The sequence below is a fragment of the Bubalus bubalis genome, chromosome 12 (genome assembly GCF_019923935.1).
Source record: "Bubalus bubalis isolate 160015118507 breed Murrah chromosome 12, NDDB_SH_1, whole genome shotgun sequence".
In the NCBI taxonomy this organism is placed as follows: domain Eukaryota; kingdom Metazoa; phylum Chordata; class Mammalia; order Artiodactyla; family Bovidae; genus Bubalus; species Bubalus bubalis.
The window spans coordinates 100,307,979-100,334,538 of NC_059168.1; the positions used below are offsets into that span (position 1 = coordinate 100,307,979).

Here is a 26,560-nt window from a genome sequence, read left to right on the forward strand (position 1 = left end):
CATGGCCATGCAGTTGCACCGGGGCCCTGCCTCCTTTTCTTCCCCACCCTTGAAACTGAGCTAGTGACTCCTAGCCCTAGCTGAAAAGTCACCCAAGCAGTCTGGTTGGTTATGGAGAAGAAATTCGGAGTTTGAGGATTCAGATGACGACTACTAACCCTTGCTTTCTTTCTTCCATCCCGTCTTTCTCCTTGCTTTCTCCTCTGCCCTTATTTAACCACCGTCCGTTGAGCGTGTGCTCTGTGAGGAGGGTTGTGCTGGACTGGGGCGCAGAGAGACGCAGGGGGATCAAAGGTAGGCTCTGCCACCAAGGCCACTGACATTCGAATAGGAGACAGGCGTGTGTGTGGCATGCACACGAGACACGAGGGCACGCGGAGGGCAGCCGTGGAGGGGCTGTGGCGGGACGGTGCTCTTGTGGTGCGTGTTGCTTCCAACTCCAGCCCAGCAGCCTGGCGGATGGCAGAGCCCTCCCGGGTAGTGGGGGCAACAGCTGGAGTTGGCTGGAGGGCAGCCTTGACCCCTTCTTGTGTTTCCCCGGTGCTGTTTGTCCCTTCCTGGGCGCCCAGAGCATTCACTTAACCCCTGGTTCTCTTGTGGTTCTTCTCCCTCCCAAAGACAAGCCAAACGGCTCCTGGGGCAGATCGTGGACCGCTGTCGGAACGGACCCGGCTTTCACAATGACGTTGACGGCAACAGCACGGTCCAGGAGATTCCCATCCCAGCGTCGAAAGTGGGTCTGGTCATTGGCAAAGGCGGGGAGACGATAAAGCAGTTGCAGGTGCGTGACCCCCGGCCAAGCAGCACTTCAGCAGGCCTCCACTTCCTTCATCTTCCCAGCTCAGGAGGTTTGGTCATGGCTCTGGCTTGCCCGAGCTGGGCTGGCTGTGCACCACGGTGCAGGGCTCCCCCCGAACCTCTGCCCAGGGGCTTCCACACTTCTGAACATTTACTGTGGCCAGGCTTGATGCCAGCTGTGAGCGCAAGGCCTGGGGTCCCGCTGAACGGGCAGCGCCCACTGTGGCAGTGAGGCCCTGTAGAGACTCTCAGATGAAGACCCTGTGTCCAGAGCTGGCAGCACTCCTGCTCATCAGCTGTCAGGCCATAGATGCAGCCGTGTACTTTGCTAAGGCTCAGGGTCCTCGTCTGTAAGAGCAGGGAGGCACTGGCCTCACTGTTGTCGTGAACTGAAGTAGTACCCGTTACCTTTATTTATGTGGGACCCTGAGCGAGGTGCCCACTACTGCGTAAATGCTTCATGAACTGCTCTGAGCTCCAGATTCCCTCATCGGACACATGTGGGGCCAGGCGTGCTTTAGGATTTAACACCTGCAGCAAGTTCCAGGGCCGCACCGCGTAATCCGATGGAGATTCCACAGCTGAGCAAAGCAATAGTCACAGTCGCTGAGAGCAGGACTAGAAGGATGCTTCCGTGAGTTTGAGTTCGTTTTGCTGCCAGATTTCGTTAGGAACAAGCTCTTATTTCAGGGCTCAGGGCCTTTGAAGTTGCAGGTCAGGGTTGTGGCCTGTGTGCTGTCTCAGAGCCCAGTCCTCCGAGGCAGAAGGCTTCCTGCTGAGGACCCATGTGCCCCCACAGGAGCGGACCGGCGTGAAGATGGTCATGATCCAGGACGGCCCATTGCCCACAGGAGCAGACAAGCCCCTTCGCATCACCGGAGACCCGTTTAAAGTTCAGGTAGGAGAGAAACCGTGGGTCAGGCAGGTCCCGGGTGTGGTGGCATCACTTGGTGGTATACTTGTTGTGTTTTTATCATTTGGGAAATCATAAGGGGGGTGGTCCTTGATTTAAGGTAAGCTATCTTCTCACTCCAAGTTTGAGGGTGAAGAGAACTGGGTCATTCTGCCTGGTACCAGGGCTGCTGGACACATGTGGCTGTTGGAATCGTTCAAATTAAATAAAAAGTGAGTCCTTTATTTACACAGGCCGTGTTTTAAGTGCTCAGAGCCAGCCCGTCCATGGATGCTGCGGCAGGGGCAATGCATGCACAGAGCTTGTCCACAGCACAGATAGTTTTGTTGGCTGAGGCAGCTCTGATCCGATGCAGTTTCTGGTGTTGACCTGTGGTCAGCTCAGGTGCAGGCTTCCTGTGGCTTTTATTTGTTCTCTCAACCCATTTCAACAAGACAGCTGGCTGAGGTGGGAGGTGACTAAAAAGATGCCCGGACCATGGAAGGCACGTGCGTGCCATCATCGGAGGCGCCCCATGTGCCTCCGAGGATCGCCCCCAGTGCCGAAAGCCGGCAGGGGCTCAGGTCTCAGTCACCCAGGGGCTCTGCCCTCCAGCTCTGTGACTGTTGGCAGGAGTGGGCGTGGGAGCGCGTCTGTCCCCGAGAGACATGAACGCTCATTTTTCTGCCGGCCTTCGCTGCACTTTGAATCTCTCCAGAGCAATACACCTTGGAGAGCCAGCCCGGCAGCAACAGCTCTCCTTTGTAGGGGCTCTGGGGCTTCGAGCTGGCTGAGGCTACCAGTCTCTGACAAAAGGTTTCCCCTAGTTCTTAACACGGTCATTCAGCTGAGCTCAGATGATAGTCCCTGGTAGATATCATCTGATAATACTTTTTTCTGGTCAAGGTCTTCATATAAAACAATGATTTGAAAACAGGATTGAGGTGATTATGGTGGCTGCTCTGCTTAGGTTCCGGTCAGCAACACGGCCCTTCACGCCCTCCCGTCACTCAGCCCCGTCAGGTCCCCCAGAGTTTCCAGCCTCTTTAAATGTAGAAAGACTGTATCTAACCCTTCCGCACTTGGCTCATCCAGTCCAGCCTGTGGCCTCCACTGCTGTGCGTCGTAGAGCTCTTTGGATGGAGGGAAGAACTGGCTGGACAGCAGAAAAGCCACCTCCCAGAAAACCTCCACTCTTTCCTTCGCTAGTGGAACATTTGGCTTTTGTCTTTTGTAGAAAAGATAACTGGGCAGAGAGCTTATTTCATTGATGAATTTGCAGTAAAATTATTATATGGAAAGTTTTTAGTATTTATTTTTTAATTTTAAAACTTTATTTTTTTATTTGGGAGAAGCTGTCTGCTGTATTTAGGGTAAACTATTCTTTGGGTTTGGTTTTTTTTTTTAATTTTCCAAATTTTTATTATGAAAAACTGCAAATATAAAAGTTGAAAAGATAGTGTAATCAACATCTGAATACCCTTAACCTGCTTATACCATTTATGTGTGTGTGTGTGTATTTTTTATTTTTTTGCTTGACCATTTGTGAGTAAATGGCAGGTACCATGTAACTTTTCTGGGCTTCCCAGGTGGCTCAGTGGTAAAGAACCCCCCCACCAACGCACGAGATGAGGGTTCAACCCCTGGGTTGGGAAGATCCTCTAGAGACGAAAGATGGCACCCCAGTTCCAATATTCTTGCCTAAAAAATTCCATGGAGAGAGGAGCCTGGCAGGCTACAAGTCCGTGGGGTTGCCAAGAGTCAGACGCAACTGAGCACACGCATATGACATTTTACCTCTAAATCCTGCAGTGTGTATCTCCTAAGAATAAAGCTCCCTTTTTTATTATAAAGCGGCCTAGGAAAATAATAGTAATACCATGACATCATCTTACAGTCAGTCCGTATTTCAGTTTCTCCAAATGTCCTCGGACATCGCTATTTTGGTTTTTCTTGTTGTTTGATTTGATTTTTTCAGAACTCTGACCCTTTCTGGGTTCCCACAAGACCTTGACTTATTACATGTGGTTGCTCCTTCGCCCCGGCTCCTCTGGGACTGGTGCTGGCCCGGGTGGGATGGACAGACTCAGGGACCTCCGGGGGGAGAGGAGCCTGGATGTGCCTTAGAGATGGTCAGGTGTGGGGTGTGGGCTTGCCAGTTGGGAGGAGACACTCGAGCTCTGCGAGCCAGCAGGTATTTGCAGGCTCCCAGGCTGACCTCTTCCCTTGACCTCCCCAGAGCTTCTCTGCTGAAAAAGCTACCCCACAGTCAGAGCTCTCAGATACACCCTCTCCCCACAAGAAAGAGATGGCCCACTGGAAGTATAGTGGGACGACCGTAATTGAGTTCTGACCCAGCCCAAGTGTGCTGACCCACTTGCGGCTTTAGCAGACAGTGAACCCTTGTCTGTGTGGACACACTTGAGATTTGATATGCACGCCATGCTGCTCGGCAGCAGCCTGCCCCTGTCCCAGGTAACAGTAATAATCATACAACACAGTGAGTTCTCCCACGGCTGAGCACCTTCTGAGGCTTTGAGCCCAGCGTAAGAGGGTTTAATCTTTCACCTGGGGTCATGTGTTTTTTCAGGATTGTTTTCCTTAATGCCTTTTATCTGTGTTTATGCAGCAAGCGAGAGAAATGGTCTTAGAAATCATCCGAGAGAAAGACCAAGCTGACTTTCGAGGTGTGCGCGGTGATTTCAGCTCTCGAATGGGAGGAGGCAGTATAGAGGTAATGCTTGAGTTACAGGTTAGTAGGCAAGCTTAAGGTTGAAGGTCACGTTCTATTAGCATTCAACCTTGAGCAAGTTATTTAATGCCTATCTCATCTGCAAAACCCGACAAGTATGCTTGCTTCCCTGGGGGTGTATGGAATGAGTGTCAGCTGTAGTGAGGGATGCCAGCTGCGTGCATTTCCGGGACTGGGGTCTTTCCCCCTGGCTTGGGGTTGTGCTTCAAAGCTTACCCCACTGCCCAGATAAAGACCAAAGTCCAGGTTTTCACGGTGACCTGTGTTGTGATCGTATCTAACCCCTAAACCTATTTTGCTGATGAGGTGGAATGGGATTGTAATATATCCTTGATGTTGCTACAGCATGAGTGGATCTTGCAAACATGATGCTTGATAAACTCAGCCCAAATGCTGAAGGTCAGATATCATATGGTTCCACCTACATGAAGCATTAGACTAGGCAGAGAGACAGAAAATAGAATAGAGGTTACCAGGGCAGTGTGGTTTCAGATACTGACTGCTTATTGGGGTGATGAAAAGGCTTGGGGCATAGGTGTCGGCGACGGTTACACAGCACTGTGATGGGATTTAGTGCCATTGAAATGCTGCGTTTACAGCGGTTAAGGTGATAAGTACTGTGTTACGTGTGTTACCACAAAAGAGTGAAGGACCATGTACCAGTGTGTGTGGTACATTTATGCTTATTTCATAGAATTTGGAAGATAAAGTTTTAATCTTAAATATTTTTAAAACTCTTTATCAGGTTTATTCTTGCTTTACTTCATTTTTGATCAAGTCTCACACCTGCTAGATGCATTTAATGGACAGGAATACAGTCATCAACCACAACATTTTTCCTAAGAGGAAAAAAAATATGCTTTATGTATCATTTCCAGGAATATGTTGTAATAAAAATCGTATGCATACACACTTACACCAGACTTGCAGAAAAGACAGGTTTGCAGGGAAATGCTGATGAGGTTTTGTTTCTCTGTGCTCAGGTGTCTGTGCCTAGGTTTGCTGTCGGGATTGTAATAGGAAGAAACGGGGAAATGATCAAAAAGATCCAGAATGATGCCGGTGTGAGAATTCAGTTCAAACCAGGTTGGTTTTGATGATTCTCAAAATCTTCAGCATTATGAAGAAGTAGAGAACACCTCACAGAACAAGGACTTTGTTTTGTTAGCCCGCTGTGTGTTCTTTGCTCTCTCTCTCACCTTTTCTCTCTTTAGCAACATTCTGTTACCAGATTTCCAATCCAGTTTCTCCTCCGGCCCTCATTTCTTTCTGTGGATTTGCTGGCAGGGTCACCCTTCATGTACCAGAACACGCTAGCCCAGGAGTGTCCAGGCCTTTTTCTTTTTTTCTTTAGACCAGTAAAAGTTAAGGGAGTGGGGTTTAACATTAGCATTTCCAGCTTTTAATTTGCCAGTTAAAGATTTAAAAGCAAACACCTTATTTTTTATTTCATAACATTAAAGATAAAACCATTAAAAAAAAAATCTTGGCCTTCCCTGGTGGTCTAGTGGTTAAGGCTCTGTGCAGGGGGTCCCAGGTTCTATCCCTGGTCAGGGAACTAAGATCACACAAAGCCCCGTGGCATGGCCAAAAAAAAAAAAAAAATCTTAAGGACAGTTCTTTAAGTGTTACAAATTTACTTTTATGAGCAAAATTATCTACAGTGTCTTTATTTTCCTCATCGCATGAGGAAAATATTTGGAAAATATTGCCATAGCTCAAGTCTATTTTCAAGTTTAGTTTCTGTAACTTTTTTTTTTTAACATTTATTTATCTGGCTGTGCTGTGTCTTAGTTGCGGCATGTGAGATCTAGTTCCCTGACTGGGGATCCAACCTGGGCCCTCCGCACTGGGAGCATGGAGCCCTAACCACTGGACCACCAGGGAAGTTCTGTGATAGCTCTTTTAAATGGCTGTAATTGCGTAATGAGGTTTGACAGAGACCATGCAGAAAGATGTAGCCATACATGTTTCCCTGCCTAAAATGTGTCCTAAATGTAGAGGTGTATTCTTATTATCCCTTCATTGGTGGTAGGAACACTGACTGCAAATCAGATTGATGTTTGTTTCCTTCTGAAGCAGGGCTTTTCCTAATCCCATCTCTCCCATCTTGTTCCACAGATGACGGTATTAGTCCGGAGAGAGCTGCACAGGTGATGGGACCCCCGGATCGATGCCAGCACGCAGCACATGTCATCAGCGAGCTTATTCTCACAGCACAGGTGGGTCTGGCTCTCCAGAGTCCTCCTGTCTCACCCTGGAGAAGCAGCCTGGAGCAGTCGCCCCCTCTCAAGTCCCATTTCTAAAAACCAGTACTCTCGTCAGTTACCTCCCTCCAGGATTACAGCCAGTGGCTTCTCTCCGTCTGTCTTTTAACTGCCTTCATTTTATTTTTTCCCTGCCAGTTTATTATTCTTTTACCTTTTTATTATTGCAGAATCTAGATTGTCTTCACAAAAGTAAGTTCCTGACTGTTTAAGCTACTTGGAGGATTCACAGTGCAGCTGGCCAGGTTTCGAACAGTTGGGCACACCTATTATAAGACAAGTCAAATCTACTCTTAGCTTTAGAAGGCACTTCGTGATCTGCCAGGATTTTAAAGCTGTCTTCAGGCACCAGAGTCCATGCTCATATTCACATTTCTCTGGAATGAGAGCGGGCTCGTGTGACACCTTCCCCGCTGTGTTTCACATTGCTCTGGGGAGCTACTGTAGCTGGTGGTCGGTTGTCATGTCATGTCCCCCAGGTTTCTAGGAAAAGTCAGAGCAGTAGGAGCTGAAGAAAGAAGCAAGAGGTTAGAAGCCATCATCCCAGCTCGACCGTCTTTCATGTGGCCTTTGGCAGCCTAGCAATTGAGCCTCTCTGGGTATAGTTTTCTCAGCAGCAAGCCAGGGAGGTTGTTTGTACCTGGTGGTACACCCCACATGGTCCCCTGAGTCATCTGGGGGTATACCTGCTGAGGTTACAGATTTATGGACCACCCCCCACACCCGCCCCGCCCCAGATTCCTGAATCAGAATATCCAGCAGTGGCTTGGGCTTTGCCCATAGTCCCCAGGCAGTTCTTAGGATGAGGCAGGTTCAGAGAACAGTCACAGATTCCTCTCTGACATCCTTCTTTGTGGTAAGAACTGATGATCCCGGAACTGCGAAGCTGTGAGATGAGGAGGAGACAGCCTTGTCTCCCAGAGCCCGAGGCGTCCCCCTTTTAGAAAGTAGTCTGAGTGTGTGTTCTCATGTAAATCCCTAAATCACCTTGTTTGCTGGTCCCCTGTCACTCATAAAAGCAGAGTGCCGCAGGAGGCATTCGTCAGTTCGGCTTCCTGCTGGTCTAGATTCCGGGTAGACATTCAGTTCACTCTTGGCCGACGGCATCCGGTTCCCTTACTCTGCTGTGTCACGGGTCTGTCGAGCTGCCCCTTCCCTGAAGGAGCTCTCAGCTCCACTGGGTTTGCCCTCAACATTGAAAAGATTTTCAGGGCTGCCGCTCCTGAGTGCCTCACAGGATAGAGGCCAGAATGGCTGCTTCGTCCTGGAGAGAAGGGGGTCTTCCTCTCTTGGCCGCCAGATGTGGGCCTTCTATCTGCTGGGTGAATGGTGAGAACACGTCGGAGGCCCCTCCAGCCCCAGACCACGGGCGGGTGTGCCTGGCTTCCCCTCCCTCTTGAGGAGTGAGATAACCAGTTTTGCTTGGTTTGCTCTTGTTTTTAATCCTTTTATTCCTTTTGCTGGTTGGATTACAAGGTGCCGAGCTTTAGCCGACTCTTTGTGACCTCCATGGACTGTAGCCCGCCAGGCTTCCCTGTCCATGGGGCTTTCCAGGCAAGAATACTGGAGTGGGTTGCCATTTCCTCCTCCAGGGGACCTTCCCACCCCAGGGACTGAACCAGCATCTCTTGGTTCTCCTGCATTGGCAGGCAGGTTCTTTACCACTAGTGCCACCTGGAATTGCAAGGTATTCTGATTCTCAGAGCAGTGTCTGAATTGTTCTTTATAGCAACCTTGTTGGGGGAGGGCCCGAAGTCACGCTTGCCACTCACGTGTCACTTTCAAAAGCCCACACGTAGCTCTTCAGCATCTAATATCAGGCTTCTGGTAGGCTCAGCACTGAGAAAACCAGCTCCTGATGCCTGTAGACTGGGGCCCAGTGATTAAAACTCCCGGGATCGGGGCATTGGGTTTCAGACTTCAGAATTTATACCTGACTGCCTGTTTTAGTTGGGTGTGTTTGTGCTGTTTATGTAACCACGTGATTTGTCTGCACACATCTCCGTGAATGTTCCTGTGATTTGTGTTAATTCTGGTTTTAAAAGAGTACTTTAGAATCTGAAATGTGGGAGAGGTGCTCAGGTCCTAATGTGTGGCTTTGATTGCATCCTGTCACTTAGCCTCCTCCCCAGAGAGGAAAACTAATCCTGGAGGCAGCGGCAGAAACGTCACTTGAGCTCCGCTTCCTTCCCAGGAAAGAGACGGCTTCGGAGGCCTGGCGATGGCCAGGGGGAGAGGCCGCGGCCGTGGCGACTGGAGCGTGGGGACCCCCGGCGGCGTCCAGGAGGTGACCTACACTGTGCCGGCCGACAAATGCGGCCTCGTCATTGGCAAAGGTAAGCCGTGCTGCGGGGGGTTGGCACTCCCCCTCTGGCTGCTTGGCCTGAAGGCAGACAGGCCACACGTCCAGTTCCTCCGAAGCACGAGGTTCACGCCATTTTCTACACTTGACCAAAGGGGCCAGGCGCAAGGCTGCCGCTGCCTCCAAGGCACCTCCTTGCCTGGGCCTTCTCATGAACGGGCACGGCGAGTGCTTCATCACCGCGTGGAAACAGATGTTATATAAGGGAGACCGGCTGCCTGTTGAAGCAGCCTGGGTTGCTGGAAAGGCACAGGTGAGGGGCCCCTGAGTGTTTGTCAGTGGACTTGATTGGGGATTAACTCACTTCCAGGGAGCTTGGAGGAAGCATTCAGATCATTTCCACGAGCGAAGAGTGCGTTCTGACGAGTGCGTTTCCTTTCGCCTCACTGGATGTGGGTGTTTGGTCTGCACTGACACGACGCGTGAGAAAGGCTTTCTCTTTTCAGCGTGTTCACCATGAGTGACAGACACCCTGTGGAGGGAGACAAACCTTGACTTGTTAGTTGTTTCTAGGTGTTTTAGAGAACATTAGGTCAGAAGCCCTTGTTACTGGCTAAATGTGGCTCCTTCCTTCAGTGAAAAGCAAGGGAGAGGGCAGACTGGTTTCTGGGCCATCTGAGCTGGCCCGGCAAGAAAGGCTGCTGAGAGCAGGTCTGGGGCTCTGAAGCAGTAGGCCCGGCTTCTCCGCCCTCTAAGCAGAGCCCTGAGCTGGCAGGAAACTTGTTCAGCATCGGGTTTTCTGTTTGCTTCTCAGTTCATTCCTTTTGTATGTATTTGACAACATATGGAAGATAAAAATACCATTTTCTCCCAGAGTTTGCCCAATTTCTGTGATCACCAGGCATCTTCTAGCTGTTGGAGGGGTGCTGGCATCCCACGGAACACGGCCCGGGGACATCTTCACCCCCAGAAAGCCGAGGCTGCTGTGGCCAGTGCCCCCGAGCCGGCCTTCGGTCGTCTCCCAGAGTCTGTTCCGGGCCCCGCTCTCGGACGCTGTGTGTTTTATGCTCTTTTAAAACGTTTTATCTCCTGTATCTGTGTTGTTACCTGGTTATTAGCCTCTCAGAGGTGGGAGGAATGACGTGAGTTTGTTCTGATTTTCTGGCAGGGCGTATTCATGCTGGGAGGTGTTCAGTGGACATTGTTAGCTGCCCAAGTGCTGCGATCATTCAGACATGTGACCCAGACTGTCAGCTGGCCTTCTGCCATGACGTTAAGTCCAGCTGACGCCTTGGAGTTCAAGAGTCAGATCTAGGTTTTTCTGTGCTTTTCGAGAACCGTCATGTCAATGAACGTTTCACGGAAAGTGTCTTCTCCAGGGCTGGCGGAGCCTTGCTGTCGGTGCTGTGACAGTTGCTTGTAGCCAGTGACGCCTTGGTGCTCACCGGACGCTCACCGGACGGCCTCTCTGTCCTCCATAAGGTCCTCCTGAGCGAGCCCCAGAGGAAGGAGGCGGCAGAATGCAGCAGTCACAGACGCTGTGCCCTACCGCTCCAGGAGCAGCCTCAGGAAGCCAGGATGTATTTCACTGGGGCAGTAGCTGGGGTCTTTCTGTAACTCCCTCCCCGCAAGGGCTGGGTCTGAGGTCTTCCTGTTTTCTTGGGAAAGGCGCCAGGGTGAGGGGCGCCACACGCAGGCAGGCCTGCTCCCACCCCCAGCCCCCTACCCCCGACTGCAGCCCTTGGACAGACGCTGCGCCTCCCTGGGCCCCTGCTGGATTTCCATGATAAATACAGCAACGGTGACAGATAGCGTGGCCAGCCCTGCTCTTGTCAGCCAGGCCTTTTAGCAGGTTTGATTAATTGCTTTACGATTTCACGTCCGGCCGGGGGGCCACTGGTGGGTCGCTTCTGCCCCCCATCAGGTGGAAGAATGGAGCAGGCTGCTGAATGTGCCTGGAGACAGCCACCATGTGCCAAGCTGGTGACCTCATTTTGCAGGAAGATGAACTTAAATTAACTCCTTCCGGCCCCTTGCAGTTTTTCGGTGCTTCCTCACTGTATTAGCATGCGCCCGGCGCCTCGAGGAAAAGTCTAGGGCTGCAGGCCCGAGTCCCTGACCTGAAGGAGGGCCTGGCAGGGCCTGCGGGTTCTCAGTCCCAGGCATGCACGCCCTTTCGTGCTCTTGCCTCCGGGACCAAGCGGTCTGGGCAGAAGTGGGGTGTGCAGTAGAAGGGTCTCCCACCTATTCTTAGCTCTTCATCACTCCCCCAAACACTCTTGCCTAGGAGCGAAGCTGCTTACCTTTCACGATGCAGAGAAGATAAAATTCACAACCTGTGGGTAAAGGTCAGTAGTTCGGGGGCCGGGAGGGGCTTATACAGATCCGGAAGTAGAGCGAAGCTGCTGAAGACTACGGCTAACCTAACCCTTGGCTAGCACTGCCCCCAGGAGCATGTGTTTGCTCGAGGCAGAAAATGCAGGGACGCTGTCCTTACACTGTCGCAGATCTTCAAGAAAATCATCCATTCAGCCTTTGGTCAGCTGGGCTTCTCTTTTTATGAATTTCCTTTTAAATTGAGCACTACCCTAAACCCAACTAGCATCCTGCCCAAACTGATGCTGAGCCAGGCTTTCCTGAATGCCCACAGCCGCCTGGTTTCCTTCCTGTGATGCCAAGGGCCGCTCACGCTGCCTTCAGGGAGAACGGCCAGACCCAGGCCCCGTCTTTGCTCCCGGGCCGTCATAGACTCCCCTTGTGCTTTCAGGGTGAGATGAGCCAGTGCAGGCCGTGCCTGTTGGCCAGGCCCCTACTCACCTTCGCCTTGATGCTTTGTGTACACGTGGCTTTCCAGCCGTGTGGGTGAGGGGCAGGCTGGGGAGGGAAGAGTTGTGGACACGTTACAACGAAATGACAGTTGGAGGTTAGTTTTGACTCTGGGTGGGGAGGGGCGACACAGAGACTGGCCTCTAGTCTTCGCTTTGATCCTTTGGGGCTCCCTGGTACCCTACTCCAGATTTTATACAGACTGTCCTCTTCTGGTTTTATAAAATCCTATGCTCCAAATTCTCCTTGTATTCTGGCTTTACCCTACCCCAAAGAGCAGAGCGGATCTGTAAGTTCTGTGAAATCTGAAGAGAAGAATCAAACCATCGTTAACGCCGGTGGAGCTTTTGTTACGCAAATTTCATTAAGAGTCTGGGACTCTCCCAGGTTTTCAAAGAGTCCAACTACATTTTCATTAGCCCCGCTCCACCCAGGCCTCTGTGACCCCCATCCTCAGCCTGCCTCTCCGTCTAGACCCACCCCCACCCGTGGAGAAGACGTAGACTTGAGGAGCGACAGGATGGGGGTTAAAGGCCGGGTGGGCTCTGGGTGTCGCTGGGCCTGTGGCTGTCAGTTTGACCTGTGGAGGGAAGGGCCAGCCCTGCGGTGACACCACCCCCACCCCCAGGGAAGGGCCGGGAAGGAGGGAGCGCCTTCCCCAGCTGAGCTCACTGTGTGTAAATCTGCAGTCGGGTGCCTCAGCCCAGGACACAGAGACGGGGACCAGTGGCTGCTCTGTTGGGGTCCGAGCCTCAGCCTGGCTCAGAGGGCAAGACCAGCTTCAGGGCAGAAGCCTGGTTTCACACGTGAGACAGCCCTAGTTTTGACTAGAACCGTTCTCAAGCATAAGTGGACAGGACTTGTCAACTCTTAGGCTGAGCGCCGGTGGGTGGAAAGCTCCCCTCCTCCTCTGTGAGCGCCAAGCTTGGGGTTTGCCGCACAGTCGCCCGCTTACCCTTGTGTCTGTCCTGCCGCCCACAGGGGGCGAGAACATCAAGAGCATAAACCAGCAGTCAGGAGCGCACGTGGAGCTTCAGCGGAACCCCCCTCCCAGCACCGACCCCAACCTGCGGATATTCACCATCCGGGGGCTCCCTCCGCAGATCGAGGTGGCCAGACACCTCATAGATGAGAAAGTCAGCGTACGTACGCGGGCCCTGCCGCCCGGCTCGGGAGTCGCGGGGGTTTCTTTTGTCTGTCCGAGGTACCTGCTTCCCCCCAGAACCTCACACTTCCCGGGCCTCTGGGTCCTCCGGTGATGCAAGGGCCACGGCCCCCTCCCCCGGTGCCGAGGGGCAAGGTCATGGTGCAGGGACATGGGCCAGGCCCAGACGCACAGGGCTTCCCTGGCCACCGCTGCTCAGGCCCGAGCCGCGGCCCCACAGGCTAGAGGAGCAGCCGGGCGGCAGCCTCCCCCAGCTCTGTCCCCCGACCCCCACGGCCTCGCCCTGGCGGCCAGCCCCTCAGGCAGCGTTCATTGACTCTGGCTTTAGTTTCAGGCGCCTCAAAGCAGATAAAGAAAGGGAGTGTTGATGGAGGACAGATGGGCCACTGCTCACCTCAGAGGGGCCGTAGAGTGGCAGAGAGAGCCGTGGGCCGGCCTAAGTTGACGGGAGAGTCCAGCAGGTTGGTCCCTCCCCCAGGGCGGCACGCCAGGGCAGGCGCGGTGGTGCAAGACTGGCGGCGTGGCACATCGGCCACCGGAGGGGCAGCAGCCACCCCCACAGTCAGGCCCTTCCGCAGGGAAGGAAGGCTAGTGAGTGCCGCAGGGTGCCTTTACCCCACGAGTCTCTGTCTGTGGCTCGTCCCGGGGCAGGCCTGGGCAGAGGGCACTGGTGCGGCCGGCGGGCGGTGAAAGTACCCTCTGTGCCCTGACAGGGGACCAGTCTTGGAGCTCCTGGACCCTTTGGACAGAGCCCCTTCAGCCAGCCGCCTGCCGCACCTCATCAAAAGTGAGTCTTCCACACCCATCTGGACTGCGAGAATTCCCTGCCCACCCAGGAGGCCCTCCTTTGCAGCTGCTTCTGGGGATGCCAGCCGGAAGCCCGGGGTGTGCGCAAGATGCATTCCTGTCATCCCTCTGGCCTGTCCATGGCTCACTGACCAGCACTGGGCTGAGAGCCTGCCCAGAGGGCAGAGGGTCCCCTGGCCCGCCAGCATCCCCAGGGAGGGCTTCCCGCCCTGGGCTGGGTCAGGGAAGGGTGTCTTTTGTGAAAGCCCTTCCTGTGTTGGGTCCTCAGCTCTTGTCTTTATCGGTTTCCCACTTTCTTTCAGCACCTTTCCTCCAAGGAGCTCAGGGTGCTTCCCAAACATTGCTGCTAAAGTGAACGGAAACCCCCATAGCGCCCCTGTGAGGTGGGTGGCCGCCTTTACTCTGCGCACTGGCTTCTCCGGAGACCTTGGTGCTTGCCCGGGGGTGGGAGGGGGGTGGGAGGCGGGGTGGGGACGCTGGTGGGGAGGGGGTGTGGTCTGCCCTGGAATGAATGGCTCTTGTCCTCCGCAGTGGTCCTCCCGCCTTTCTGACCCAGGGCTGGGGCAGCACCTACCAGGCGTGGCAGCAGCCCACACAGCAGGTTCCAAGTAAGTGATTCAGGAGGAGGCGGGACGCCCCCCCTCCCAGACAGGCCTCCTGGGGCCTTGGGCACATCTCCAGCTGGGCGGGGACACAGGGCCTGATGACTCCTCAAACCTTTCTGTCCCACCAACCCCGTCCTCCTCCGGGCTCCAGTCTTCACCCCTGTTCCCTGCCAAGGGTCCAAGAGGCCTGCGGCTTGGCCTGAGTGCTCCCGCCCCGCACCCCGCCTCCCCCGCACTGGGTGCCCACCCGCTGTCCCCTCTGGTCTCCAGGCAGCTTGGCCTGAGTGCCCGCCCCCGCCCCGCACCCCGCCTCCCCCGCACTGGGTGCCCACCCGCTCCCCCGCTCTGGTCTCCAGGCGGCCTCCTCCCTGTCTTCTTTTCTGGCACCATCTTAGGAAGGGACTCTTTCTATCTCCTGAACTTTCAGAAAACACAAAGAGAATTTGCTGTCTTAAGAAAACTGATTGTAAAAGAGAAAGGTTGTTGGAATCATACCCACGCCCTCTCTCTAACCCACATCAGCTTCAGGAACTCGTTCTTGAGTTCGGTTGCTGGGAGAGCTTATTTTCCATAGGCTTCCCCCCAAAAAAAAAACAAAAGCCCCACGAAATTGCTTACCTTAGGTTCTTTTTGTTTTGGGACATCTGAAGGGCCAGCCTGGTGGTATTTGGAAAGCGCTCTTCAGCGCGTCGGCAGGCTTCCCTCAGCGCCAGGCCACTGGACACGCTGCAGCTTTGCTCTCAGGGACTGGCCCCAGGGTTCCACCCCTTCCCTCCTGCCCCCCAGCAGAGCACTGGCTGTGAACCCTGCCCCAGGCACCTGTCAGATCCAAGCTGGAGAAGCACCCAGGAGTCCGGAGCCTGGCTGGATGGCCTTAGGCGTGTCCCCCTTTCTCTGGGGCTCCATTTCTTTCGTCAGTGAATTGAAAGATTTGGATTTGATTTCTAAGCACACGTGAGCTCTGACACTGCGTGGCTGTGTTTTTTACCTTCTCTTCCCTGGCATTTTCTTAACAAAATGTTTTAAACGTGCAGAATATCCTTAAGAACTCCACCGCGAATACCTTCCCACCACCCAGGTTCTCCCCTCCCCATTGCACGGTGCTCGCTCACCCCACAGCCCGGCACATTTCCTTTCCTCCTGGTCCATCAGAAGGCACCCCCAGCATGGGAAGCGGCCTGGGTCAGGGCTCTCCCGTGCCCATCACCCAGGACAGAGAACCCAGGAGGAACCCCCGACCGTGGGGAGACTCTCCCGTAAAGCTGCAGGGTTCACGTGCATCTCTGAGGGGGTGGGGGTTCCTGCAGAGCCCACCCCGCTGCTGCCCCAGGCCCAGGTGGGTAAGGAGTCAGCAGAGGCACATGGGCCAAGTAAGTGGAGCACAGCTCGTCCTGGTTTTTCGCCGGCTTCATCTGTGCTGTTGCTTGTTTACTCGGGAATTGAGAATTGATTTTGGTCCATGAAATCTTGTTGAGAAGAAAAATCCTGTTGCCCACGCCCTCCACATCTGAGCGGGGCGCTCCCACTGCCCCGTTCCTCATGCCTGGCCTTCTCCTATCTACAGCCTCCTGTCATCAGCATCCAAGTCCGAGTCTGGTCCTGCCCCAGTAGGGAGGGGGCTCGTTCCCCAAACCCATGCCCCTCTCAGTCCTCAGTAAATTAACTCTTGGGGAAAGCATTTGACCACGAAACCTGATTTTGAGTACGCCCTTCCTACCTGAGAATGTCCTTCCTGCCTGAGAATGAGATGGTTGGGAGGCATCACCGACTCAGTGGACATGAGTTGGAGCAAGCTCCGGGAGTTGGTGATGAACAGGGAAGCCTGGCGTGCTGCAGTCTGTGGGGTCGCAGAGTCGGACACGCCTGAGTGACTGAACTGAGCTTCCCGCCTGCTGCAGGCGGTGATTCTAACCCAAGGGAGGACATTGGTGGGGCCTTCACAGGGGGCACACAGGCCAGCCCTCAGCAGAAGAAAGGTCCCGTCTTGTCTGTGGTCGAGTCTAGTGACCACCCCCCACCCCATGCCCCAGGCAGACTGCTGCTGCCCTGCGCCTCCCCCCCCAGCCTTTCCACACCCAGTAATTCAGAGAGGAGGGCGGGGGCCACCCCACACACGTCCTCTACCCCCAGCCCACCCTGGACAGCGCGAGGCTGGGTGGGGGTCGGGTGTACGTTTGGGCGTCAGTCCCTCGCTGCGTGTACTCCATCTTGTCACCTTGAACACAGTTTTTGGAACTTTCCCTATGTATCTCCTGTAATTTTCTCCTTGTCCAGAGGCAGCCATCAGTCTTTGAACAGTAAGGACAGGGGAAGGGAGTGGTCAGTGCCATTTGGACTCTGTCCATCTGAGGGCCAATCCAGGGAGCCACAGACAGCGCTCGGGGTCTCAGGTTCTGGCCCCGGAAGCCCAGGTCTCTGACCCACGGGAGTCGAGGCTGCTCCTGCTGCTCGCCCTAGCCTCGCGGGGCTCAGTGGCATCCTCCCTCAGGCGGCCTGCCTCCTTCCTCCCAGGCCAGTGAGCGAGAGTGGAGAGCAGGGCCCAGAGCCCATGGGCCGGGGAGCCCAAAGGCCTGACTGCCTTTGTGTTCTCCGCACAGGCCAGCAGAGCCAGCCGCAGAGCAGCCAGCCTGACTACAGCAAGGCCTGGGAGGACTACTACAAAAAACAGAGTGAGTGCTTCGGCCTCTCCACAGGGAGGTCCCTGGTGCCGGGGCCCACGCCTGTGGGCTCCAGAGCCCGTGGCTCCCGTCACCTTCGCCGCATGCCCTGTGTGCGTCCATCTGGGCGTCTGCCTTTGTCTGCTCCACCCGCCCCAACCCTGTCAGCGAGTTGCGCGGGCGTCTTTGTCTTCCTCCCCTGCTCGATCTTCCCTTCTGGGCTCCAGAGCCCCAGCCTGGGCTGTCCACGTGAGGACCCTTGGTTAGGCCCAGGCCGGTGAGGGGCCGTCAGCCGTCTCGCCACCCGGCCGCTGCCTGGCTCTCCCTGGCCATCGCGGGGCAGGTGAGGCAGGGAGGAGGTGAAACTGAGCGGGGCCTCTGAGGCTGCAGTAGGGACTGAGATGTTTTCTTCCAAAGTAAGCTCCTCGCTGTGCCAGTTTTCTCCACTAACCCAGTTTTTTTAAAAAGAGGAGAAAACTTCATAACGGCAACCCCCCCAAAAAAAAACTACCTCAAGTGAATCACTTAAAATGAGCCCTGAGCCCTCTGTGTGCATCCCACAACTGCTGAACCGGCACGTTCGGATGTGGTCAGAAGAGGTGTCTCATGTCTTGAGTCTAAAGGATCTCACTGGCTGCTTGGAAGAGCGCGGCTCAGACACTGTCAGAGAAGCAGTCATCCTGTGTTTGCGATCGTTACCAGGCCCATAGCCCTTCCAGGGGCCGGGGCAGGGGTCAGCGGGGTCACCGTCGCCTGGAGCAGCTGGTGAAGGCGCCTGTGCCCAGTCTTCCCAGACCCCCCCAACCCCCACGGTCCAGATCCTGGACCCCCATGGGCTGCGATGCCCCGTGCAGGTGCGCGCACATACACCCCCTCTGGGGCGCCTGCTTCCTTGCCCTCCCTCCTCCCACCCTGGCCCCGGGCACTGGCAGGGAGCTGGCTGGACAGACGGACCCCGAGAACATGGCTAATGAGAGAAGCAGACTGTAGGTGTGGAGCGGGGCCCAGGCGAGGAAGCTCTGATAACCATGCTGTCTGCAGCCATGCTTGGGCAGACCACGTCTGGCCAGACAGCGTGGGCATCAGGCACTTGGTCCAGGCGCCCCCTGGGAAGCCTCCCAAGAGGCTCTGGGAAGGGGTCCCTACAGGCTGACTGTGCCCTTCGCCTCCCAGTAACCAGCGCTCTGCTTTGCCCGTCAGGTCACGCCGCCAGCGCCGCGCCCCAGGCCAGCACCCCACCGGACTACACCATGGCCTGGGCGGAGTACTACCGGCAGCAGGTCGCCTTCTACGGGCAGACGTTAGGGCAGGCGCAGGCCCCCAGCCAGGTCTGTAGCCGATCGCCCGTGACGCCGGGACCACCCAGGCCTCCACTCCCCCACCCCAAGCCTTCTGTGTGTGCCTGACCCCGGGCCCCAGCGGTACAGAGCCGCCACCCTGGCCCCCTCCTCGCCCCTGCTGGAACAAATTGGAGCCTCTTAGGGAAAGAATAGGTTAGGCAGACCGCTGGGCTGAGCGGCCTCTGTGTCTTCCTCTGGACCCAGGCTCCCAGTTGTAAGTGAGCATGCCAGGCTGAGCCGGCCCTGGACAGGCATGGCACTGCCCCTGGGGACTGTGGTGGCCACTGCCCAGTGCTGTTCTTGAAGAGGGTGGGGTGGCCAGGCTGTCACTCTTGTCCCCAGTCAGCAGTGAGGGGCAGCAGGCGGAGAGCAAGTCCCCCCCTTCAAAGGCTGGAAACCAGAGGGCTCTGTCCAGAAACAGTTTTCTTCCAAATGTGGGGAAGACGGGGGACCAAGTACTCCTGCAAGCCTCATTCCAGGTGACCTGATGCCAGTCAGGTCCCTGTGGACAGTCCCTTGGTGACCACAGGCCCTGAACCCCCAGACCAGTCTGTCATCTCACTGGGAAACTGGGCCCTGTGGGGACAGGAGTTGGGGGGGAGGCGGTAGGTGACCGAGGAGAAGTGTCACTCCCTCCCTCCCCTCTCCCCGCCCAGGATCCCCTGTGGAAGGAGGCGCCCAAGGCCTCCTGTGTGAGAGCAAGAAGGCGCTGAGACATTGGCGCTCACACACGTGTGTGTGTGTGTGTGCACGCCCAAGCACGTGTGTGCCAGTGCCCATTACCTCTCTGCAGACAGAGCCCCAGACAGCACATCAGCACCTGAGACTGTGCCCTCAGACTAACCTGTCCCCCTTCCTTCCACAGGAGCAGTAGGACCCGCGGCTCCCCTCCCTCAAAAGCATTGTGAGCAAAGACCTGTTTGTAACAGAGGTTTTTGGATTTGCAAACCCTTTGATGAAGAACCTTTGTTTTGTTCTGTGAAACACTATATTTAGATTAACAGAATTTTTCTAAAAATCAGGAGAATTAGTTACTAAAAATTGCTGACAATTTTTGTTTCATTATCGTTGTTCGTTACTTCAAATGCGTAAGCTCTGGGAATCTTTTTGGAGCAATACCTGCAGATTCTGGCACCAGAATGTGCCTCAGAGCGGTGACATTTCAATGTGGTGTGTTCTGGTTTTGTTTTGTTTTGTTCGTGTGTCTCTTTATTTACAGTTTTTTCTGTTGCAACAGAAAAAAGTGGCTTGGAAGTCTTAGGTGGTTTGTAACAAATTCTTTAAAAAAATTTTTAAACAGTATTTAAATATTCTTAAATGTGTAAATTCATTAAATGTTTTACTTCTAATTTCTTGTATCTTGGCTGTCTGGTTTTATTGCATTTTTTAAAAAACTGAACTATTATGTATTATAATTAATTATGTGAATTCTGAATTGAGACAGATAATTATATTGCTGTCCAACAGGGATCGGGAGGGGGCATTTTTTAGGGTTTGTATAATTTCTAGAGTTCTAAAGGGGTTAATAATATAAAAATGTTTTTGTGTGTTTAGCAGATGTTTTTTCATGTCTCCATTATCTACCGGTTGCAATTGTGTATCTAAGACCTCCAAGCTTGTTTTAAAAACAAAACAAAAAAACCTTTCTCTATTCTCTCAGAAATATAAATACTGTTATTTTTAATATTAAAAATAAATTCAATATAACTTTTAACAAACACTGTGGAACATTAAACCGCATAAAAATGTAGTAACTATTTTTTAATTCCAAGGTGTTTTTTGCTTTTTTCTTTTAAATGTTTTCTTAATATTTGTCAAATTAACTAGATGAATAAATAAATCTAGCATTAACCGCAATATGAATTAAATAATTTTGATTTAATAAAAGGGATAATATGGTTTCCAATGTTTACTGTAGTGTATCTTGTACAGGTAACATGTATTTTTAAAGGAAAGAAAAACGGAATTGAAGCTATTTTTTTTTTCTTGCATTTTTCAATTGACCTGGGGGACATTCCGTTTGAGATGTACTGAAGTTACAGTGTCTGGGAGCTATTCTCCTTTTTTTCCTTATAATGCTTGAAATGTCTAACTATTAAAAAAGGCAATTGGAAAATGTTATGCATGTTGTTTTTTTTTAAAAAAAAGACGTGTTCTTTTTATTTGACTGACAATTCATTTTACACTCTACATAATAAAATTTCCACAAGACATCTTGTGGGCAAAGTATTTTTGAGTCTGTTTGCTTCCGGTCTTCTTGTTCCTCCCATGGCCCCTGCCTGCTGCCCGCCCCCGCCCACCCTTCCAAAGAAAGGCAAGGCTTCTCAGTCCATCACCTTGTGCTGCGTGGCCCAAGCTGATCCGAGCACAGCCTGCGTTTGTAACTCCTTCGTTAAGCTAATTTTACCTTAACGGCTACGCATCATGTGACAGTTTTGACTTTAGAGCCTGGGTTACCATCAGCCCCCTTACCTCTCACATCTGCGCATCTCTCAGTGTGGGTGTGACACCAAGAAGTCAATAACGGGTCTCCTTGCAGGGGTGCTGTCATCGAAAGTGGAGCCGGAAGATTCATCGAGGGCAGTCAAGATGGGGGGGGGAGCCCCAAGGTGGGCGTCCAGGCACATCCCCGCGCCTGAGTCAGCTCCCTCCCGCCCACCTACCTCCCCACACAGCCCTGGGAAATTGGAACCTAAACGGGCAGCCTGGATGTGGCCCGGTGCATCCACCCGCCAGTTCCTTCCACAGCCCAGGGCCGCCCCTTCCCTGGATGGGTGCTGTTTTCTCTCAGCCCACATCATTGGTGGGACCTGGGCAGCTGGGAGAGCTGAAAAGTGCCAGGAAACATGCTCGTTCTGTTTCAGTGTTTTTATGAAGGAGACAAAAAGGGGTGCCCTTACCCCCGGGTTGAAGCCAGGGAGGGGTCCTGTAGATTCAGGACACATGGGCACAGTGTGGGCCCTGGACTGGAGGGTTTTTGAGGGGGTAAGGAGATGGGCCTTTGAACTCTCCTTTTCCTGCCTCCTTTTCCGTTGGTGGAAGTGACCAGCTTTGAACAGAGCTCTCCCCTTGACTCTGAACTCACCTCCCTCTGCTGTGAGCCGTGCGCGTGAGGCACCTCTTGGTTTAGACACAGGGCTGCGAGGAGGACCCTGTTTAGAACCTCCTTATGGCTCATTCTCATGGCATGTGACTCCCGTTCTGGTCCCTTTTCTTCTCTCTACCCCAGGCTCTTAAGAGGAGGGGGAAGAAAAGCATCTGTGGCTCCTTTAGGCCAACAACGGGTGTGGAGAGCCGCCCATCTGTAGCCATTCTGAGGCCTGTTGAGAGCCGGAAGACAAAAAGGAGACGTGGCATCTCTGACTACACCTCTAGAGAATCGACTTTGACGTTGAGAAATTGAATAGTAAAAGCCACTTGGAAAGAAGGAGGGGGTCGCGCCAGAGAAGGGCATAAACGCTGATGGTGGGAATGGGATTTAGGGAGACGGCATTACAGAGAAGACTTCCTTCTAATTCATCTTCCAAGCTCCGTGCCAAAACAGCATTTGGCATGGTTCACAGGGAGTGATTGTGTGATAATGAACCCTAAGGTGTCCCTTAATTGAAGACTGAGCATTGCGGTTTGTGCCAAGAGTCATAAATGGCGCAGGCTTGCGGGAGGATGCATTTTCTTAAATGTATCGGTAAGTACAGATTAGCGCTTGTCCCCAGTGAAATGCCCATACTATAAATTATGGAAATCTCTCTCTCTCTCTCTCTGATGCAACCTTTTATTGAGGGGGGGTGGGGTGCAGTACAGCGGGAGGAGGGGAGAAAGTTTGCAAGCATATGAAATTTGGCCTCTCATTAACATGGCGCCCACGGAAGATGGTTTTCATCAGCAGTCTGGTGTCCTGGAAGGCTAAAGTGCTTGAAATGTACCAAGTTCAGCGATTGTGTTCCATTAAGAAAGCTGCATGGTCATCACGGGAAGGACAGTCTGTGTGTTGGGGGAGGCGGCAGAGGCGGGGCAGGGGCCCAGGCTGTCTGCAGAACTCTCGCCTCGCCTCCGTTCTCCATCACACGAGCATGTCTAGTTCCTGCCAGCCACCCAAGCTCAGGTTCCAAGGACCCAGCCAGGCTGTTCCCCAACCACCCAAGAGTTTGGGCTGGGGGTGGCGAGTCCTCCAGCCAGGGTGCCTCCTCCATCATACCCCTGGTCTCAGGTAGGAGGCGTCCTTCTCCAGGGGTGATCATCTATGACATCCTCACGCAGTCAGGTTGGCTGGGGTACAGACAGCGTGGTGCGGGGCTTGGTCCAAGATGGAGTCTGGACACCATGGAGCCTCTGCTTCTGGCCAGCTACAGCAGTACTGTTTCCTGAGCCCATGTCTGGCCCGCTGGGACCCAGCTGGGGTTTTTTAAGATGGGCTAATGCAAATGCTCCTGATAGACTCTTCGAGATTAATGGCCAGAAAGTGGACTGACACTCAATTCCGCAGGGGGTGCTGGTCCGGGTCCACGTCTTGGATGGGTGGAAGGGCAAGTGAAGACAGCCCTGAAACAATGGGAATCTTTGCTGGCCTTTGTCTTGAGGGCCTGTGAGTAGCATCTCCCGAGAAGGTTCTGGCCCTTTTCCAGGCATTTCCTCTGCTGGGGGTCTCCACACCTGGAGAGTCAGGCAGGTCCGTGCTTCCCCTTTCCCAGATGAGGGCTCAGAGTCAGAGGTGAATCAACTGCCTTTATCCACCCAAGATCACAGGCCTTCCATGCCGGGTTCTCTGCTCTGCTTCCCCTAAGACTTCAATCGAGAGAAACACAATTGCCCGCCAGGAGCTCATGGTCAAGGAGCGGGGACCCTGCCGTCGCCACCAAGTGAGATGCTTGGTAGGAGGAAGAAACGGTCGTGAAAGTTGGTGCCACGTGACAGCCACGGGCGAGGCCCTGCCGGTGCACTGCAGTCAACCATCTTCACTGATTCTGTATTTGCAAATTCACCTACTCACTAAAATGTGTTTATAACCTTAAGATCAACACTCACCATACTTTTGTGGTTATTCCTAACAAAAAAAAAAAACTGAGTTGCCTGGTTCCCATGTTCCCAGCTGAGATGAACCAGGCAAACAGTCTGTCTTCCAGTTCCAGCTCATCCCATAGCAAGGCTCCTTCCTCCCAGCGCTCTCTTTAGTGCCGTGGTATTTTGCATTCTTGTGCTTTCTCTGGGTGATTTTGCATTTACAACAACCCCTGAGGTAGCACTGTCTAATGATGTGCTTTACAGAGAAAATACAGGTGTGAGGTAAGCTTTGCTCAAGCATGAGGTGATGTTGGCTGTGAGTTCAATATTAATGAATCAACAATAATACTTTGGCCACCTGATTTAAAGAGCCACCTCATTGGAAAAGACCCTTATGCTGGGAAAAATTGAGGGCAAAAAGAGAGAGGGCAGCAGAGGGTGAGATGGTTAGATGGCATCACCCACTCAGGGGACATGAGTCTGAGCAAGCTCTGGGAAATTGTGGAGGACAGAGGACCTTGGTGTGCTGCAGCCCATGGGGTCGCTGCAAAGAGGTGGATACAACTTAGTGACTGAACATCAACTGTATATGAAGCAAAGTTATGTGCTGGTCAGTTGATGAAAAAATGCAGTGGGCCTATATTTCCCCAAGAAGCAAGGGTTCAGTATTCACAGGTTCAGTGTCTCTGCAACTTTATAGAACATCACATTGCAAATAACAAGAACAGACTGTATCTCACTTTCCTGAGAGAGCCCCATGGCTCTGGGTACCCACATGGGAGATGAGGAACAGGTTTGAGTAGGTTCTTGCCAAAGTCACACCCCAGATATGGAGACAGCAGAGCAGGGCTCAGACCTCAGTCCGACTGTAAAACCTGTCCATTGTGCCCCGCCAAGGACAGAAACAGACATGTTCGAGGGCCCCCTAAGTTGGTTCTAGAGAGATCTAACAGGTTCAGCCCACATGGGGAGCAGAGTGGAAGGTTTAAAGATACAAACTCAAGCTTCCATCTCCAATGCTCAACAGTTTCTTCATCCACAGCGTGGGGATAACAGCTACCTCTCAGATCTTGGGGCTGAGTGAGGGGGATCCATGACTGTATGTAAAACCCTGGCTTATCCTGAGCTCTCAGAAAGTAGCAGCTTAGAGGAGTCACTGAGTCCACAGCTTCTGACTGCTTTGATGGTATTTTCTGCTCCTCTCTGAGGGCCAGGACAGGCTGAGGTCTGAAACAAATTCAGCCTCAGCACGGACCCTCTAAGCTTCCCCTGGGGTCTCTGGGTCTCCCCAAGACACATGATCTGAGGCCCAGCTCATTGGTCCCCCGTAGTCTGGGCAGCTATAGGAGATACATGCATGCTCAGTCATGTCTCACACTTTGCAACCCCGTGGACGGTAGGCTGACAGGCTCCTCTGTCCATGGGATTCTCCAAGCAAAAATACTGGAGTGGGTTGCCATGCCCTCCTTCCGGGGATCTTCCTGACCCAAAGATGGAATCCAGGACTCCTGTGTCTCCTGCATTGCAGGCAGATCACAAAAATGACTTTAAAGCTGCTAGGATTTTGATTGGGATTGCAATGAATCTATAGGAAGAATCAGCAACCTAACACCATTGTCTTCCAGTCTATGAATGTGGTATATCCCTGTCTCTTGTTTAGTTCTTTGATTTTGCTCTATAATTTTCATGGTTCTCAGTATAAAAGTCTTGCACATCTTTCCATTGATTCCTGGGTTTTTGATATTTAGCTGTTATCCAAAATGATGTATTTTCCATTTCAGTTTTTTGGCTGGTGATAGAAATATAATTCATGCTTACACATTGACTTTGATTCCAGTGACTTTACTTGAATTCTTCATTAATTCTAATAACTTGTAGGTTTATGTAGCATTTCTATGTACAGAATCATGTCATTTATAAATAATGATGGCGTCTTTTTTTGCATTCCAATCTTTATGCCATTTGTTTCTTTTTATTGCTTTCTATTACTGGCCAAGACTGCCAGTTCACTGAAAGCAGAAAGTAGGGAGAGTGGTCTTGTTTGCAGTCTTAGGGCACACTTTCAATAACTCGCCATTAATTATGTGTGTTGGACAATTGTCATAGGTACATTTTATCAGGTAAAGAAGTTCCCTTCTGATTCTGTGTTGCCAGAAGTTTTATCATGAATGAGTGTGGAATTTTTCACATGCTTTTCCTGCATTTTTTTCACGCTTTTTCATAGACATCATCACATGAATTATCTCCTTTTTAATTTTAATGAAATGAATCACATTGATGAGTATTCAATTTTTTAAATAATTGTTTGCTGTTTTGCAATGTTGTGTTAGTTTTTGCTGTACAGCAAAGTGAATCAGCTATCAGTTCAGTTCAGTCACTCAGTTGTGTCCCACTCTTCCTGACCCCATGGACTGCAGCACGCCAGGCTTCCCCATCCATCACCAACTCCTGGAGCTTGCTCAAATTCATGTCCATCGAGTCGGTGACGCCGACCATCTCATCCTCTGTCATCCCCTTCACCTCCTGCCTTCAACCTTTCCCAGCATCAGGGTCTCTTCCAATGAGTCAGTTGAAAGAGAAGCGAAAGTGTTAGTTGCTCAGTCATGTCCAACTTATTGTGACTCATAGACTGTAGCCCGCCAGGCTCCTCTGTCCATGGGATTTCCAAGGCAAGAGTACGGGAGTGGGTTGCATTTCTTACTCCAGAGGATCTTCCCGACCCGGGGATGGAACCTGGGTCTCCTGCATTGCAGGCAGATTCTTTACCACAGGGGAAGTCTATAAATAAATAGAATGTTTCATGACTTTGTCATCCTTGTGCAAGGACTGCTAATTTTCTCTATATCATTTCAATTGTAGTGTATGCGCTGCCTAAGCAAGCCCGGATTTTCAAATGTTAAACTAGCCTTGCATTTCTAGAATAAACTTCACTTGGTGGTAATGTATTACCTATCCTTGCATATCATTGGATCAACTTGCTAATGTTTTTGTTTAGGATTATTGTGTGCATATTCGTGAGAACAATCTATAATCTATACCATAACTTAACCCATTGAAGACCTGAAATGTGCCCACCCACGCTCCTAGCTTAACTCATTCCCATTTGGGTCATACACCCACTGTTCACATTACTGATGAGGAAAGTTCTCAC

At 52.4% G+C, this 26,560-nt stretch overlaps 1 protein-coding gene, 1 long non-coding RNA gene and 1 pseudogene across 4 annotated transcripts in view; 2 read left to right on the forward strand and 1 right to left on the reverse strand.

The window, feature by feature from the left end:
- The window catches only part of FUBP3 (far upstream element binding protein 3), a 49,887-nt gene extending 29,247 nt beyond the window's left edge, over window positions 1–20,640 (forward strand). For all 3 annotated transcript variants that reach the window (XM_044926450.1, XM_006043295.3, XM_044926451.1), the window contains 13 exons: window positions 619–781; window positions 1,598–1,696; window positions 4,320–4,424; window positions 5,426–5,528; window positions 6,564–6,664; window positions 8,904–9,045; window positions 12,819–12,979; window positions 13,716–13,789; window positions 14,112–14,192; window positions 14,341–14,417; window positions 17,012–17,083; window positions 18,272–18,399; window positions 19,277–20,640. In XM_044926450.1, coding sequence (XP_044782385.1) covers window positions 619–781; window positions 1,598–1,696; window positions 4,320–4,424; window positions 5,426–5,528; window positions 6,564–6,664; window positions 8,904–9,045; window positions 12,819–12,979; window positions 13,716–13,789; window positions 14,112–14,192; window positions 14,341–14,417; window positions 17,012–17,083; window positions 18,272–18,399; window positions 19,277–19,285 — 1,315 coding nt within the window. In that variant the 3' untranslated portion in view covers window positions 19,286–20,640. The remainder of the gene's footprint in view (window positions 1–618; window positions 782–1,597; window positions 1,697–4,319; window positions 4,425–5,425; window positions 5,529–6,563; window positions 6,665–8,903; window positions 9,046–12,818; window positions 12,980–13,715; window positions 13,790–14,111; window positions 14,193–14,340; window positions 14,418–17,011; window positions 17,084–18,271; window positions 18,400–19,276) is intronic.
- Window positions 20,641–21,175: 535 nt separating this feature from the next.
- Window positions 21,176–23,428, forward strand: LOC123328737. The gene is made up of 2 exons (XR_006543766.1): window positions 21,176–22,096; window positions 23,193–23,428. It is a non-coding gene; the product is annotated as an uncharacterized LOC123328737 (long non-coding RNA).
- Window positions 23,429–26,191: 2,763 nt separating this feature from the next.
- Window positions 26,192–26,290, reverse strand: LOC112578319 (annotated as a pseudogene).
- Between the last annotated feature and the right edge of the window lie 270 nt (window positions 26,291–26,560).